The 17,012-nt window shown below is 35.2% G+C and overlaps 1 protein-coding gene across 7 annotated transcripts in view; it reads left to right on the top strand.

The window, feature by feature from the left end:
- The window catches only part of LOC105343139 (ephrin type-A receptor 4), a 48,751-nt gene that overhangs the window by 10,955 nt on the left and 20,784 nt on the right, over nucleotides 1-17,012 (top strand). For all 7 annotated transcript variants that reach the window (XM_066079510.1, XM_066079505.1, XM_066079504.1 and 4 more), the window contains exons 2-3: nucleotides 518-600; nucleotides 12,199-12,871. In XM_066079510.1, the coding sequence (XP_065935582.1) occupies nucleotides 518-600; nucleotides 12,199-12,871 (756 nt within the window). The remainder of the gene's footprint in view (nucleotides 1-517; nucleotides 601-12,198; nucleotides 12,872-17,012) is intronic.

Genomic DNA, 17,012 nt, shown 5'->3' with positions numbered 1-17,012 from the left:
CATGCATTAAAGTAAATAGTCAGAAAAGCTGTAAGTGATTTTATCATTGAAATATTTCTTATCAAGTAGATGAAGTGTGTTAAGCAATTTTCAAAAAAGAAGCCATAATATTTTTAATTGCTCGCTATTAAATTTTTTTTTGCTTTAAAATTCAGATTGAATGGAGAAATGTTGTTTGATTTTCATTTTTGAAAGTGTTTTGTGTTACCTTGCTCCATCTCCATTAATAACTGCTGTAGTAGATGTGCTATGTGTAATTGTGGAGTGAACCATTTATGCTATTTATCGCTGACTTCTATTAAGAATTGACTGAATAGAAATCATCAAATGTAAGATCACAGAAAAATGCAATTTTAAACCATGAAAATAAATGCCAAACTTTTGTAAAAGAAGAAGTCTTAAAAAGAAAAGTGTTAAAAAGAGAGAAAATGTATGTACAAAATGTTTCCATTGCTGCATTTTTGATCAGTTATAGAAATTCAAGTCATTTATCAATGTATTCTTTTCTATTTTTCAGTTGTTTTATTAGATTCATCTAAATTTTCAAACCTAAAGAACTGGACAGCACACATAAATGGACAATCAGATTCAAATACAGGGGTAAGTAAAGCGAGAAAAATATTCAAGTTTTCACAGACAGAAAGACAACGTATGATAAATTAGAAATATAAATTCGCAGATTTTTCACATTTCGGGGCATTAAAAAAAAGCAGTTATGGATTCGTCTAGAAATTCCAAATTTCATATTCTATGCATGTTATCGTGTATGTTATCAAGGGAGGGGTTTTGACAGAGAATTAAGCAGTGCATTTTCCTGAGATGTATACTGTTAATCAGTGTTTCTTGATTAACACTGGGTTGATAGATATCTAGGAGACAGTTGTAGCTTCCACTTTGGGCAGACAGTTGTAGCTTCCACTTGGGGCATTTTATACAATATTTTGATTTTTGTTAAGAGCAACCATTGATAAAACTCTTGTGATTAATTTCTGGAATGGAGTATTATCTAATGATGTGATGTTAAGTCTAAATGGATGAAGAAGCATTAATTCCTCACCAAATAAAATGATGTCATATTTTGATAATCGAACAGTCTCGGTAAACAGGATGAACTTGATTGAATCATTTGATATTTACTATTTTCTTGGAAATAAACTTCATTATTGGCACAAGTACGCATGTATTAGGGTAAAAAGAATTATATTACCCTTGTCATTTATTGATACATTAAGTTAATATTTGCAATCATCTAAGTATAATATGATAAAAACTTTGGTTGCAGTAGTACAAGGTCTTAGTAGATTATCTGTAGATTTGTAAGGAAGATCCTTCTTTGTGCCATAAAGATCACAATAAATGTCTTTTCCATTTCTTTTTTCTTTAGAAAAAGTGCGCCTATAATGAACATGATTTCTTGATGGTCAGACATCTTGATATCATAAAAGTGGGGTGGGAGTTAGGAAGTAAGCCCACAGGCATTCATGTATTAATACACAGAAAATCTCTTACAAAAAATGACCAGTCACTTCGAATTTCAGAATTTATTTCAGAGAGCATAAGATAAATTGAATCATGTATGTAAATTCGGGAAAAAAAACACCTTTCTATCAGAATTTATTTCTGACAGCTGTGGGTAGTTTTGCACCTAAGAAGGGGTCAAAAGATTTGAAGTTATTCATGTTGAATAAACCTAGTCTAATAATTATCTTTCTTGATGACAGATATTTTAATTGGTTCTTCAACTTCCTCTGGGTACCAATGGCACAGAAAGCCTCTCTGTTACCCTTTGCTGTGCCCTTAAAATTTGTGATATTCTAAAAGAAAGACCTCACTTGTTAAAGCTCTTGCTGAAATGAAAACAGGATTGGAAGTGCAAACACAAGATATTGCAGGGGTACATCTGATAGAATATGCATATTGTTAAAAATGGTTTAAAATAATTAAAGAGTTGAAAGGGCTTCAAATATATTTGTAAGAAAAGGGGTGTGTTGCAAGATGAATGCCAGGACACTGCATTGAACTGTAGGTCTGAACCTTTGATACAACGATATTCAAGTGTTTTTTATCTGCTAGGGAAGTCAGCTCTTTCAGCGGAGAACCTGCTGTGTCTTCCGAGGTCCCACTGAGTACTTACACAAACTTACAAAGCTCATTGTTATAGGAAAGGGAAGGAGCTAGGAGACTCACAGCAAAATGGTGTTCTACTTGTTCCACTTGCCAAGAAAACTTGTCTGGTTTAATATTAGTGCAGTCTTCTTTTTTGGGGGGTGGGGGAGGGGGGGGGGTGAAAACTAAAGATGAAAATTAAGTTTCTTTTAGTGGTATGAATTTTACATGTTACATTAATGCCAATATCTATTTATGCCAACCAAGTTAATTAAATGTGTCAATTCTCAAAGCAGCTCAGGAAAGCAGAAAAAATCAATCCTATGGGCTTTCTTGTGGACATTTGACTGTAATCTTTGTATGGTACTACGAAGGATAAGTATACGGATATACAAAGTATATACAACTGAGCTAATTGGGGGATAATCCCATTAATCATTGTCAAGATCAGATTAGTGGGGATTAGGGACTATTGTCCATAGAAAGGGTTATTTGAGGAGATCATATGTTGTAAAGGGTTGTGTTGGGAAATTAAAATGAAAAATGTTCTCCTTATTTTTTAAGACAGAACTTCGGAATTAAAAGGCCATGAACAACTGACATTGGGGATTAGATTCATCAAGGTTTTTTAAGATGCAAATTGAGCAATTTAAACATAAAGATAATATTTCTTACATTTGGGCTAGAAGTAAATAATAGGGGGCATTTATATAATGGTCCACACAAGTAGTTTACATTTGCAGGGTTTACTTAATGGGCAAGATTAAGTTACTCAAAAAAGAAATTATGCTTCAATGTAGTTAAATTCCAAAGTTGTGACAATATACAGGAATAAATTTTTTAGATCCTTTTGGAAATCCAACTCCTCTTTAGTCACTTAAATTACTCAGAAAGTACAAACTTATTAGTTTAACAAATTTTGAACTTTAATGATTTTAAAAATGTATTCATGCCATGAATTGAAAAGAAAAATAATATATATTTGTAGATATATGCATCTGAAGTTGAATGTTGACAATATGGGTTCCACATTTTCCATGTTGTTGACTGTCTTTGTTGTAGCACAGTAGGAATTTTTTTGTATAAAAAGCAAGTGTTGGTGGGTAATGGTGTATTGTGCCTCAGTAAAATTGATGGTTCCATTTAAAAGACCAATTTTAAAGGGTTCAAAGGTTATGTAGGTCTCAAAAGAATAGATTGTTGGGGACTTGTCAAACTTTTATTTGTAAGGGATTGAGGGACCGTTTTTTAATTGCAGCCTGTTTGCTTGGGTATTGACGCTCCCTTTCATGCAATTTGGTTACGCATTGATATGTTCTTGTGAGGACCATGTGAAAAATCATTTATCAAACAATGAAGACATATTTTATTACTTTATCGTTGATAGCTTGATCAGGCCAAGAGGAAAAAAAATGAAAAATAAAGGAGACCGCAGGTAGAAATTTTCATACCAATCAATTCCTGTGTCGTTGGAAAACAATCAACTCCAAATTTATAAACAGATTTTTAACTAAGTCACTCTGGAAAAAAGCAAACAAAACATATCGCACAGGGGACACTCGCAAACAGATATTTCTTCTGATTCATCTGACATGCGGTGACTACCCTTGCAATCTGGTCTTGATTCTTGAAACAAAGTTGTGGGCTTGAGCTTCCAAATATTTGAGGATTGTTTAAGTTGAATCAATATTTAAAACTCTATTGATAATTCTTAATTAGATTGCTTTTAGATAATAGCTTGGGACTTAGTCTTTCCACAAGTAGCATCCTCAACCCAAAACAACTTTAAAGTCATTCATAATGTGTATGCTAATAAAATCAACAGCACCCTTTCTTAGTATCAATGTTAAAGTTGAGATGTTCCATTCTGATTACAATTATGTATATCCATCTTGGCCTCCTGGGGCATGACCAGTCTTTCTTAAGAAATTGTTTATTTGCTTTTGAAGCCAAGCATGAAACTGAAAATTTGGGAAATGGTAGACAATAGAAGAAAGTTTCTTTTACCCTAAATCCTTTTAAAAGAAATGAATACATAATACTCTTGGCATTTATAGGCTGGTATGAAAAATTACTAGGCCCAAATGACTCATTCCTTGGTTAAAGTTATGGGGAGAGATTTTGATGAATAGGGCTTGATTTCATTCTTCATTTTGAAGCAGTATTTCAAAAGAAAAAAAAACGTACCAAGAAATATGTATTCCATCAAATCGGTGTCAGTTCTACATTCATTTGTTATGATATAGGAGGAAATATAATTCTTATGATGATAAAGTCTCCCCTGCTTTTTGATGTGAACAATGCAGAGTGGACAGAAGTCATAATATGAAATATTACATCTTTTTTCATCATATTTCCTAGCATTATTTTGTTGATTTACATTGTTTCTAGCACCCCCCCCCCAAAAAAAAAAATAAAATTAAGAAAAACCAACCAAAAAAAATCAAACAACCCCCACCCACCCATCCCCCCTAAAAAATTAAAAAATGAAGCAAAAACAAAAAAAAACATATAAATAGCTAGTATGGGGATGCTGAAAGGTAGGGAATACTTGTCACTATTTTTCAATGTAGACTTTGTTTGTGATATTTAGAAATGTCAAGCACCTGCGAGACTGTGATTGAGCAGGCTTGTGAAAGCAGACATGGGCTGTCAACACCTTGTCCATTCTGCTCAGGCCCAGACCCCAGTTGTTTATATCAGACTTCAGTGCTGTGATGATTCATAAGCATTCCATATTACACCCAATAAATGAAATAAAATTCTAAATAAAATAACCCTCCCCCCTTCCAAAATTAAAGAATAAAGTTGTAAGCAGTAAGAAATATTTTAGATCATTTTGTTTTTGTATTGAATTAAAGATCAGGTATTTTAGGCCTTGGAAAATGAATTGTGTATTAATTATTGAATAGATTTCACACATAATTCTTTGTAAGTGCTAACAAACGTTGGATATATTGCACAAATTTTCCCTCGGGTATCCTCTTATTGGGAAACTAGTGGCATGGAAAGGTGGGGAATCAGCCATGTTGGAAACAGACAGACAGGTGGCAAGATAGGGCTAATAATACCGAACCTCAGCTCTTCAACACCTCAGGTGAAAATGAGGGTCAGACTTTAACCAAAACCCCAACAATCCAAGCGTTATGCAGGGATTGTGTCGGCTAAATTCAGATTTCTAATCCGGGGCTGAACAGTCAGGTTGGAATGGCGAGAGGATAAATAAATGTTTACTCAACAGATCCATTGTCATTGCAAATATTGTTTTTACCTGTAAAAGGTGTGTTTGATAGGAGATCTGGGCCACTACCAGTCTTCAAAATCCAGGTGTATGTTATTTGCCCGACGGGCATGTAAGAACAAAAACTTTGATTCCCACACTTTAGTGAAAATTAAAAAAGATTTGTTATTTTATTGAGAAATAAACCCACCCTGAATATGGTATAAGGAAAAATTTCCCACTCAATAAAATTTTTTTTTGTTGGTTGAATGGAATATAGCCAGTATAAAGAAAGCCGAATCTTTCTTTAAAAAATATTATTGATCTTAGAAATAATTACTCCGGGAGGTTATAAGCAGACAAGAGGTATTATTCCATGGTCTGCATTTGTGCAATAATTGAAAATAGATAAATCCTTCACAAAAAATTCCCATTGCTCATTAGCTTAATATCTTTCGGCATTTAAAGCTTGTCAGGATTTTCATTGCTGTGAAGGGGATCTATTATATAATGAATGAAAGTATGGCTGCTCATCACTGCTGTGGTTAAAGGTAGATTAATAGAGGAAGCCCTTACACCCCAAGTTGACGATGCTTCAGGTGAAAACATATTGATTTCAAGTAGTCGCCTCTTCAAAGTTCTCGAGACACCAAGAAATTCCAGGATCGAAGTACAGAGGTCTTCATTTTGGATTTTTGTCTCAAGCAGATTTTATTATTAAAAATTACTTGATGCATATTTGGAACCCTATTTGCTAATGTATCATTGTATAATCTATTAATATGGAAACGTTGGGAACAATAGCTCGGTTACCATGTGACGGAGAAACGTCAACTTGTTGAGGGTATCTTGTGGATCTGAACAGATAAGGATATGTCATAGACACTCTTTGCTTGAAGTGCACATTCAAATACCATTCACTCGGCAAGCCGAGTATAGTAATCCCCTCCCAAATCAAGGTTTTGTCATTTCTCATTGATCTTGCCTTACCAAAGAAGCAAAATGGATTTTGGGGACTACGAACGTCAATTGATTGACATGTTTAGTCGATAAGTGTACTGAAGTGAAATTAAAAAGTTGTCTTTGATGATGGAGCTCTTCCCAGAGTAATGTTCATTTTATGATATATTTTTTTCGTTCACTTTGAGTTTTATGGGACTCCTGTTAATTGCTTTTTAAGATGGGAATTAAAAATGATAAATGGAGCATTGGGCGAATTCATTAGTATCGGTCATGCTTATTGACATGCTGACGCAATGTAATAAACATGCATAGGGAAGAAATTCTGTTCATTGAAGCTTGTTTCAGAAAACCTTTTATTAAAATGGAAAATGATTTATTGCATTTGTTAACCTTGGATAATAAGGTTAGCATATGTATTCAAGATTATATAATTTATAGTGAAAAAAAACTGAGCGTTAATAGTTGTTGGAAATATTGTCCATAGGGGTTTTATGAAGAAAAGAGCTAGGAGAAAACTGGAATTCTAGATATTCCGTGCTTGAAACTAGTTTCCCTGCCAAGGGTGTCATGATACTGGGTCGTAACAACTGCTAAAAAATTCTCCAGCATCCAGCCAATGTTTAATCTCCACAGATTTTTATGACTTATTGATGACTTTTCAGACAGGTTCGGACAAATTTTCTGATATCTAGAAATGTTGGTGTCTTGCCGAGCATGTGAATGGGCAATTGAGGATTTCCAATCCAAGATAAATAGTATATAAATGGTTTTTCACTGAGAAAGCACTAGGTACAGATACATTTAGAGCATGCACAACCCAATTTCCTTTTGTACACCCCAGACGATTCCTTTCTTATATATATCAGAATCATTTAATGTCTCCAGCCATTAGGCATTATTAGAATCGGGATTACCTCTGACAGAATAACACAGAATAACACAAGATAAGCATTGGGAACACTGATCTACAATTAGCCTTTAGTCATAAAGCAAAGACTTGTATTATGGAGAATTCCGTCCTAGTCTTCGTTATTTTTTTTGACGTTTATCATTGCATTGCTTCAGCATCCAAAAAATTTTGTGTAAGTATATTAAGCTTTAGAATGCGACTGCCTGGGCCAGCTCAATAAAATTTCTAGGTGGGATACAATTAAATGGATTTAGAATTTTTTGCATATGCCAAGAAAACAATATCAGATTACAAATCCAAGGCTTATTTTATTACTCTTGTTGATAAATGGCAGTGCCAGATCATCATGTGGGACTGGAAAATTCTGAAGTAAGATGAAGTACCTGCAGCACTTTTTATTACCTTAGATGCTGTAGGAACATGTTTAACTACTTACATTCTGTAGAGAAAAAGAACCTCTACTGAGTTCTGTAGAAAGAGAACAAAGCAATGATAGTGAAGGACTTGCATAAAATGTCCTTACTTGTGTGGATGATGTCAGCAGTCAGAAATTGTAATCAGTGCCTATACAAGAGCTACTTTGTCATAATGACCTGTCAATGGGCAGGGATATTATCAGAACTGGCTTTCCTACAGCAAATACCATCTCTATGTCAGGTTATCTGGGGTCAGAAGTCCCCGATACACATCATTGTCTAGATAGCACAACCCTATCTCCCTATGGATTAAACTGTCCCGCATTCCTGGCACACTGACTGCTACCTGGGGTAGTTGTACACACAATATCCAACATAAACTGTTCCTTGTCGCTGCGTATGTTCACAAATATGGAGATAGATGGTGTTCAATAATGCAGTTATCTGCTCTGCGCTTGCTGAGAAGGGCTACTGACTCTGAGATAGGGGCTGCCAGTTTTATCGTTTGTTGTCACTTCGAGTGTTTTTGATGGTTCACACTTATCTATTGTTGTCCGGGTCTTTGTTTTACCTGGAGAATGGCGCCTAGGTGGTTCAGGATTACCTTGCAGTGACTCAGGGGCCTGGACACCTACTGTTTTGCAAAGTGCATTGTACTTTTTCAGGGTAAAGAAAGAAGAATTGGAATACCCGTAAGAATGCAAGTTTTTTCTTGGTGCTGTTCTTGTTTTGAAGCAGGGTCAGATGCTAAAGGGAGTTTTTTTCCCTTATGGTCCCTTTTCAGTTTCTTGGACAGTTTTGAAGGGCTCAGAAGGTTTAATGAAAGGACTATGACAAAGAGGTGTCTGAATGTCGTAGATTGTTATAGGTGATATCAAGAAATATTTGATATTTCTTGTCAAAGCCTTTTGTACCCCTGGAAGAAAACTTGCTTAGGTGTATAATTGGTCGAATGTGGGAAGACCCTCAAGCAAGAGCCTGCGGTTCTAAGGGTGTTACTAAGGATGAATATTTTGTTATGGTTATGACAAGGCTGGATTGTTCGCTAACCCATCGCCAGTCATACCTGGAGAAATAAGACACCTAATTCACCCCTTCACCCTACCGAACGAGTGGCCACTGAAGATGTTTGAACTGTCAAATGTTTGAGTATTTGTGCAGGGTGAATTCAGGTGCTGTCTGCATTGGAAGAAAGAGAGGATTATTGGGGGCTTGAATTTATTAGAAAAAAATCATTGTACCCCCACATATTATTGCCATATCTTAAGAACTCAGGAAAGTTTAAGCTTTTGTGAAGATAACATGAAAGTGCATTAGAAATTATCCGGGCCTTCTGTGGCCTTTAACTGAGGAGTATATTATTTAATTTCAGAATTCTCATCTCTTTGATCTCTAAGCTCACATTCATATATTAAATCTTTTCAGGAACAATTATCTCCATTTTGAAGGAGATCATTGCTTTTTTATTACCAAAATTACATTTTTGATATATGGTAAAACTGTTTGTTGAGACCAGGGAAATTTCTTTTTTGTCATATGTATTTATACAGTTATAATTTTAACCCTTCTGGTTTAAATATTTTTGATTGCTTACTGATCAGTTCAGTTCTCTGTAGTGAACAATATAGAAGCGGATGTGCAGTTTTGATTAATTGGAGAAATTAGAGTCATTCTTGAATAAAAACATGAAAATTGCTCAAGAGTTTCAGAGTGATAACATTTTAAAACACAAATGGATGGAAAATTAGTTATTCCTAAGGCAACTAATTTGATAAGTTGGAAATTTTTCTCCCTTCTCCCAAACCTTTGGCAGTAAAATTGGAGAAGCCCACCTCTTGGGAAAAGGAAAGCCTAGTAGCTAATGGAACTACACCAATCAGGCCAAAAACCTCCCAAGTTAAAAGTCTTTGAAACTTACAGAAAAAAAGCAATGGAGAAACAAGAAAATAATGAGTCGTGTTTACAGGGGATTTCTTTTTTTTTACGGTAGAATATTGATAAGATATGATAGATCATTTCTGCTTTGAGGGGGATTTCAGAAGGGAATGTCATAGGTCTGGCCTTTTGACATTGATGTATAACTTTTCTGACATAATACTTTCCGCTAATTACCGCCTCAGTAATTACAAGGCGAGATGGCGCTCCATTGTTTGGGATTAATCAGAAACTAAAGTTAGTGTTTGTTTTTGCGGTGTGAAGGTGTTGATGTATAATTTCACACCTATGTTGTTTCCTGAAGTGATTAACTTCACACTTCTGGTATACATGCTGGGTTTACATTTTTGTGGGGAATTGGGTGGAAGGCATTGAAATACAATGTATTACATGCATGTAGTGTACTTGAATCTTGTCATCTGTTTGGTACTCAATCGTTTTGTACATGTGGAATAAACATCTATATGCCTGGAAATGATGAATGACAGTTCATTATGATAGATGTGGTTAATTATATTGTGTAGGTCTTGTGAGAGAAAAATTCAAGAAATGTTGATTGTCTAAGTCATCTCTCTGTAAACGATTAAAATGAGACATCTCTTCCTTAACCATCCATGATTAACAGATGGATTTTCATTTCCATAACACTCCTCTTAGTGCAAGGTCCAGGAGCTCGGTTTGAAAAGACATTACATGCCCGAGCTGAGCCGGGGAGTTTTCTCATTAATCAAAAATCCCATGGTCACCTTCAATTCATCATAGGAAGGTGACTGTGGTTTATATACTCTGTTCTATTTATGTCGGTTGGACACAGATTGCGAGCATGCAGAACAATGCAGATCTCAATGCACATTAACCTAGATGGCATTCTTTAATATACATGTATACATACCACTTCATCGCTCATCAGCGAAGACAGAAACCGAATAGCAAAATGTGCTTGTTTTTATGTAGGAATAACACATTATATAATTGAGTGTAAGTAGTGAGTGAAGATTGACATGTTATTCAGGGGTTATGGAGAATCAATAGTGATAAATTTCTATAGAATTGATGAAGCTGCCCCTATAATAGGTCTCTTGTTGAGATTCATTTGATATCTGTATATTGATAATTGAATTTGCCAGGGATGATAGTATCCCATGCAGGATTTGTAATGTACCATTCCTATGCTAGAATTCCAATGAAATCTCTCCCTATCTGCAAACAGCGATATGGGTTATAGGGTTAAGCACAATAATGTAGGAGTGTTTTGTTACAACTGAAATAAATGAAGCCAGATTGTTTTACTCTTTAATAATTTCAGTTGATTTACATGTTTTGGTGACTAAAATAATTCTGATCATGAGAAATTGATGACTAGCGGTTTTATTTTCCATTATTTGGGACACCTCATAATCCTATGTCTCTAAGTACGGCTTGTGTCACCTTCTATAACAAACAACAAAATCAGAGTTCAAGAGCTTTTCAATTTCTCTCAAAAGTAAATGCACAGACGAGGCAGGAGGTAATACTTGCTCAATAGAGGAGAAGTTGAAGGGTCATTATTAATTCTGAGACTAAGGCAATTGGGCTTTCATCTTGGACAGCCAGTAGTTTGATTTTCCCATCATAGAGCTGGCTTGTTTGGTAAATGGATTGGGGTATTGAACACTGGCAACAGAACTGTCAATATATAGCATTGCACAGTTACAACAATATTGACTTCTCTGTAACAAGTTTTCCTGCTCCCTGTGTGTTTTTCCAAGGTATTTGTCCAAGAGCATAAATACACTTAGAACCCTATTTCTGAGAGGTCAATATGGGAAGTTTTTCGGTCCATTCGGCAACAGCTTGTCTTGTACAGAAACAGTTTGTGTATACATTATGAAGTCTTTGTATACAGATCAGCAGAGGCCAATGTTGGCGGGATCTTTTTTTTCTTCCAAAAACTTGATTTTTGTCTGCAGCCCACATACCTTGTTGAAATAACTAAAGTTTCCCCCTAGCCAATTGGACAGGCTTCTGACAGTAGGGATTAAAATACACAACACTTGCATCAAAGAAATACCAGGGTATCTCAGCTGCATCTGTTGTATCAATATGTGATAGGGCCACTGACAGTGACAAACTAGTATTTGAATTCCCTGGCCTCTGCCAAAACCTATCCATGTCCAAAAGATAGAGGGTGTTTACATTATGGCAGTAATCTTATCCTACATGTAAGGATGTTGATAGCATTTTGGTCATAACAGGGTGTTTGAAGTTTGCATTCTAACTGAGGCCTCTTTATGGTATAAGAATTAATTAAGGTGTGAGAATTGACTTGTGACTGGATTTGGTTGGATCAGGGGGAATTTGAGATTTAATCAGTTAATGTGTGGTACCATTCGAATGCAAGATGAATTTTTGGTGATATTCAGCTGACGAGACTCACAGGCTAGAATAAGTCTAGCTATTAATTAATTCCCACCCACTCCTAAGTCTAATTGATAAGATTAGGAAAAGTGGCTCAAGTGAATTGAAAGAAAACCAAATTTCTGCTGTCAAATAAAATTGCATTTTATAACATTTATCAGAATGGAACTTTATTAGTAATTTGATACTACTGTGTAGCAAATTTTTATGCAAAGTTGCTTTAATGAATTTGATTTCAATTTTTTTTGCAGTGGATAGAGGGAAGTTATCGAGACAATGGAAACATAATCCGGATTTTCTCTTCCTGTTCCGTCAGCAGTCCTGATGTGGACAATTGGTTGAGGACTCCTTACATTCCACGAAGAGGAGCCAACAGCATACGCATAGAAATCCGATTTTCCATGCGGCGATGTGTTCAACATTCAGATCCGAGCACCATCAAACAGTGCAAAGAAACTTTCAATTTATACTACTATGAAGCAGATGCAGACATTGCAAATGCTCACATGCCAACATGGGACTCAGTGTCATACAAACACATTGACAAGATAGCAGCAGACAATTTGTATGATTCAAATACAGACATCAAACTCAACACAGAAGTTAGAGATGTGTCCCTCAGTCCCGGGATGGGGGGTCTGTACATAGCATTTCAGGACCTAGGAGCCTGTGTCACTTTGATCTCCATAAAAATTTCCTACATAATGTGTCCGAATGTTACGAAAAATTACGCATTCTTCCAAGAGACTCCCGTTGGTAGGGAGAATCCAGGATTTGAGGAACACTATGGGGTGTGTGTACCCAATGCGGCCGAGAAGACACGCCCCAAATATCTGTGCCAGAGCGACGGGGTATGGATTTACGGATCTGGGGGGTGTGAATGTTTGTCTGGATATGAGGGACAAGGAGAAAATGCATGTGTTGGTGAGTATTTTTTCCTGGACCTTGTCAGTTTATTACGTAATGCATATATTCTTTTGAAATCGTTGAAAATATTTTATCAGTATAAACAATATCAACAGTCTGCTTTGATATGAATGCTTTTTCGTAATCTTACAACTCAAGTCACTTAAGTGCTTCCATCATCATCATCTTAAAAATTCATTCCTCAATTTTTTTTATTCATTTTATTTTGTCAATCATAACATTTCAAAGTGCATTTTAAACTAAATATAAGCCAAGAATTGAAAGGTGAATGCATCGATCTTTCTACGTTTTAATTGACTTTGTTCGTAAAACTATAATCTGGATGGTGGTAAATGCAAGAAGTACGTAATGTAAGACCCTGGGTGGTGTTAAAGTCAGCTGTTTACAAATAATTGGGCATGCCTTAGGTTAATTGTTTTCATTGTTATCTAGCTGTGAGATTGGTGTTACAGCCAGGGGAAACTGCAGAGGGGGGACATTTAGGGTCAGACCAATTAAAAATAAATGGGGGCATGCATGTTAGAACATATGTTTACATCTGTAAGAAGTTATGAAGACAGTAGTCTCATAAAGAATGGTGCAGCTTGGCACTATCAGTAAAACAGTTGGTTTTATTTTTTCAAAGCCAAATTTTTTGGTGTCGAAGTGAAATACTTTTTTCATCTCCAAAAAGCTGGGCGTTTTTTTTAAGACATATCACTGTAGGTTGACTGCTTTATGACCACTGGAATAGTTTTCTTACAGGACTAAAAAAAAATTGTAAAGTACCACACATGAGGTTCAGATAAAGAACCATTTTTTCTTTTTTATCCCAGTTGATTATTTTAACTCAGAGGAGGATTCAGCAGGACCAAAACAAACAAAAAACTCTGTAGATCGTTTATATTTTGCATTACATAATGTATATATAAAAAAGAGAGATATAATTTAGTATGTTTATAGGAATGACAGCTGGAAGAAAATCATCCGAATTTTTTTTAAAGGGGGAGGGGAGTGTAAGAAAAGATCAGGAAGAACAACATGCACAAATGGTTTTTTGAGGAAAAGGTTTGAAATGAGTGAAGATCTGTAATACAAACTGGAGAGCATGATTTTGATGAGAAGTGTCATTGATAAGGAAAGGATAGATCTTAACTCCAGCGAAAGTGTCAGAGTCTCATTTTCTTCTCTCCACAAATGTGTTAGAGACTCCGACTCTGTTGGACCACATTAATGGTAAAAGCTGACTGGTATGGTATGTTTCCATGATAGCCTTGGTACTTCATACTGTTAAACTGGACAAGACAAGACCGCTTTGCATTTATTTAAGTTCTTAAATTAGTTTTAGATAAATTAAATATTTTTTGAAGACACCCTTTTGGCAAAACTAGGAAACAAAATAAATCTGGCAAAATAATGTTTAATGATAAAGTTGTAAGAAAAAAAGAAACAAAAAAGTGTTTTTTTTAATGGTAGGTAGTGTTTATGCTATAATAAACAGCTAGTGAATGGGGAAAGAAAAAAGAGATTATAGTGCAGACACGTCCATGATCAGTTTTCCCTTAAATTCAATTGACCATATAGCTTCTTACGGTGTAATGGCTATTTGATGTTGGTGAGGTCCTCAGGGGCCGATCATAGTTTGACCTATCGGTAACCTTACACTCTCCTAAACAGCAATTTACTGCAATGTACACCAGGCTAGACACCAAGGCTGTGTACCGTCAGGCAGGGCCTCCAGAAGGTGTCCAATACTGATTCCTACAAAGTGTTGTGTCATTCACATCAACTTGTTGATTCTCATCTCAATCAGATATCTTAAGCAGGAGGAGAGTAGAAGAAAGTACTTTCATAAACACATTTTTGGTTAAAAGAATATGAAATTTTTATTTTTAGATTTTTTTTTCTTACGACATCTATCAGTTTATTCAATCATAAAGAAAATAAGGAAATTCAATATAAAGTGCTGAGATCAAAAGTTTGTCAATCATTAATTAGCAGGTAAATATTATTAGAATTTCCATTTGTAAATTTTTATGAACTGTATAGGGTAAAACTACAGTTGTGATTATCAACTTGATGTAAAGGGAGAGGGATAAAGAAAGAAAAGAAGATAAATATTAGATGCATGGGGTCGAATGAGATTTTTGTATGTCATCAATTTCAATCGTTATTAAATTCTCTTTCTTGATAGGCAATATAAAGCTAAGTTAAGGGGACACAGGGATAGATGATTATAAATATTTTTAATATTACCCATAGATTATACAGATATTAATCTTCAGATTTGCGATTTGTGAGAGATATTAAAAAAAGGGATTATCTTATGATAAACCTTTGATGCATATGTAAATTAGGTCTTGCTGATTTTATGAGCTCTTTTCTAATAGAAGGATATCAATATAAAAGAAGAAATGAACTAACAGCTAATTTGGAAAGGTCATAAATCAAAAGGAAATGCTATTTTAATGTCAGTTTTTTCCAGACAACTTGATGTTTTCATTTCTTCGATACACAAAGGAGAAAAATGATTTTGAAGCATAGAAATTAACCGAGAACCATGAAAGAGATTGCAGGGGTCATAGTGTTGAATCAAGATACATTGAACCTTTATTGCATGTAACCGGACATAGATGTGTCGAACATGTTGGGACAGTCACTGCTGCCATTTTGGTTGATCTGTGGATTAGGGGTATCATGTAGTTATAATAGCAGAGACAACTGTTGCAGTTTGCCCATACAATGGTGCTTAGGAGGCCCAACACTTTACATTTGCTGGTCCAGTCTTAATTTGACTTTTGTCATAATGACAGATTTCAGTTGCTAAATTGATGTCCCCATCCATTACCCTTTGTTCTGCATGACAAAGCCGCCACTACTGTGATCCGGCACAGGTAATAAAGGTACATTTTTCTTTCCTGGCCGCATTGTTGCCATGGAAAGACCAGAGGATTCATAAGAGATGCATGAATTGCCTAGGACAATCTAAGGGGTGCAGGATGCCAATTTGAGAGCAGTTCAAGCGGTCAAGCAGCTTGTTAGAAACCTAGCTTACCCCAGAAATGGTATTGATGTGTTGCCATATGTTGTTTGTATCACATCAGCGGCCATGCATTGTTTTGATACAGTATGAAAAAAAAATGAAATAATATGTTGTGTATTTTGACATCTAAATACAGTCTTGATTCATAGATACATTTCACACTCTGAATTACATAATTATATAGGTTGAATTTTCAAATGAAATTAAGTATTTGAACACTGACAAATGACCAATATCAGCAATAAATGTGTCACTATTTGATATATAAAAAATGGCGGATTTTTTGATACTGTATTTTTTCACCACCAGCTAAATACATTTTCTAGATAAAGGACCTTAAAAATCCATTAAAATCTTGTATGTCAGCCATGAAAGATGTTTTTTCTTGCATGACCTTCCTCGCTGCTGGAGTGCGTCTGTATCGTAAATAACCACACAGCTTTGTCTGCTAGAATGTGTTTTCCACAAATTTTTGATTCATGAAGGAATTATTGTAAAGTAATTGGGGTCAAATGGGCCAGATTCTGGGCATTTAAATGATTCTGACCACAACGTATTGTTTGGCCCAGACCACTTGGGTACCAATTTCTAGAGTAGTGCTTTTCCAGATTTGAGAGGATATTGTTTGATTTGGGCGAGAATTAAATTGGTGATTGCTGTGGCCTGTCTTTTGTATAGGTGTACTGACAATAGAGCTGTCAACGGGGTAGAAATGTGTGTGTATAAATGGCCCCCAAACAACAGAATACGGGGCTTACAGAAAAAGAAAGAAATAAGTGCTGAAATGGAATTAGGAGAATATTACCTGTCATTAATAGATTTGCTCAGACTTCCCAAATAACTTGGATATTCCATTATCAACAACTTTGTATTTAGTTTTTTAGGGAGGGGAAAAAAATTGATGCATTAAAAAAGATTGAAGCATGCAGTATTTGCTTGCAATAAACTTCATGGACAATTTGATTAATTTTTTTGAATATATATTTTTTAAAAAATCTTTCATGCTGTTTGGTTTATATCTGGTTTGATTGACAGAATGTGATTTAACAAAATATTTTATTGTCATGTTTTCCCTGTTCAGTATTTATTTAATTGTGAGCCACCATCATTATCATT

This window comes from Magallana gigas, chromosome 3 (genome assembly GCF_963853765.1).
Source record: "Magallana gigas chromosome 3, xbMagGiga1.1, whole genome shotgun sequence".
Lineage (NCBI taxonomy): Eukaryota > Metazoa > Mollusca > Bivalvia > Ostreida > Ostreidae > Magallana > Magallana gigas.
Note: the sequence above shows the minus strand (reverse complement) of the source record. Positions and strands in the feature narration are given on the sequence as shown.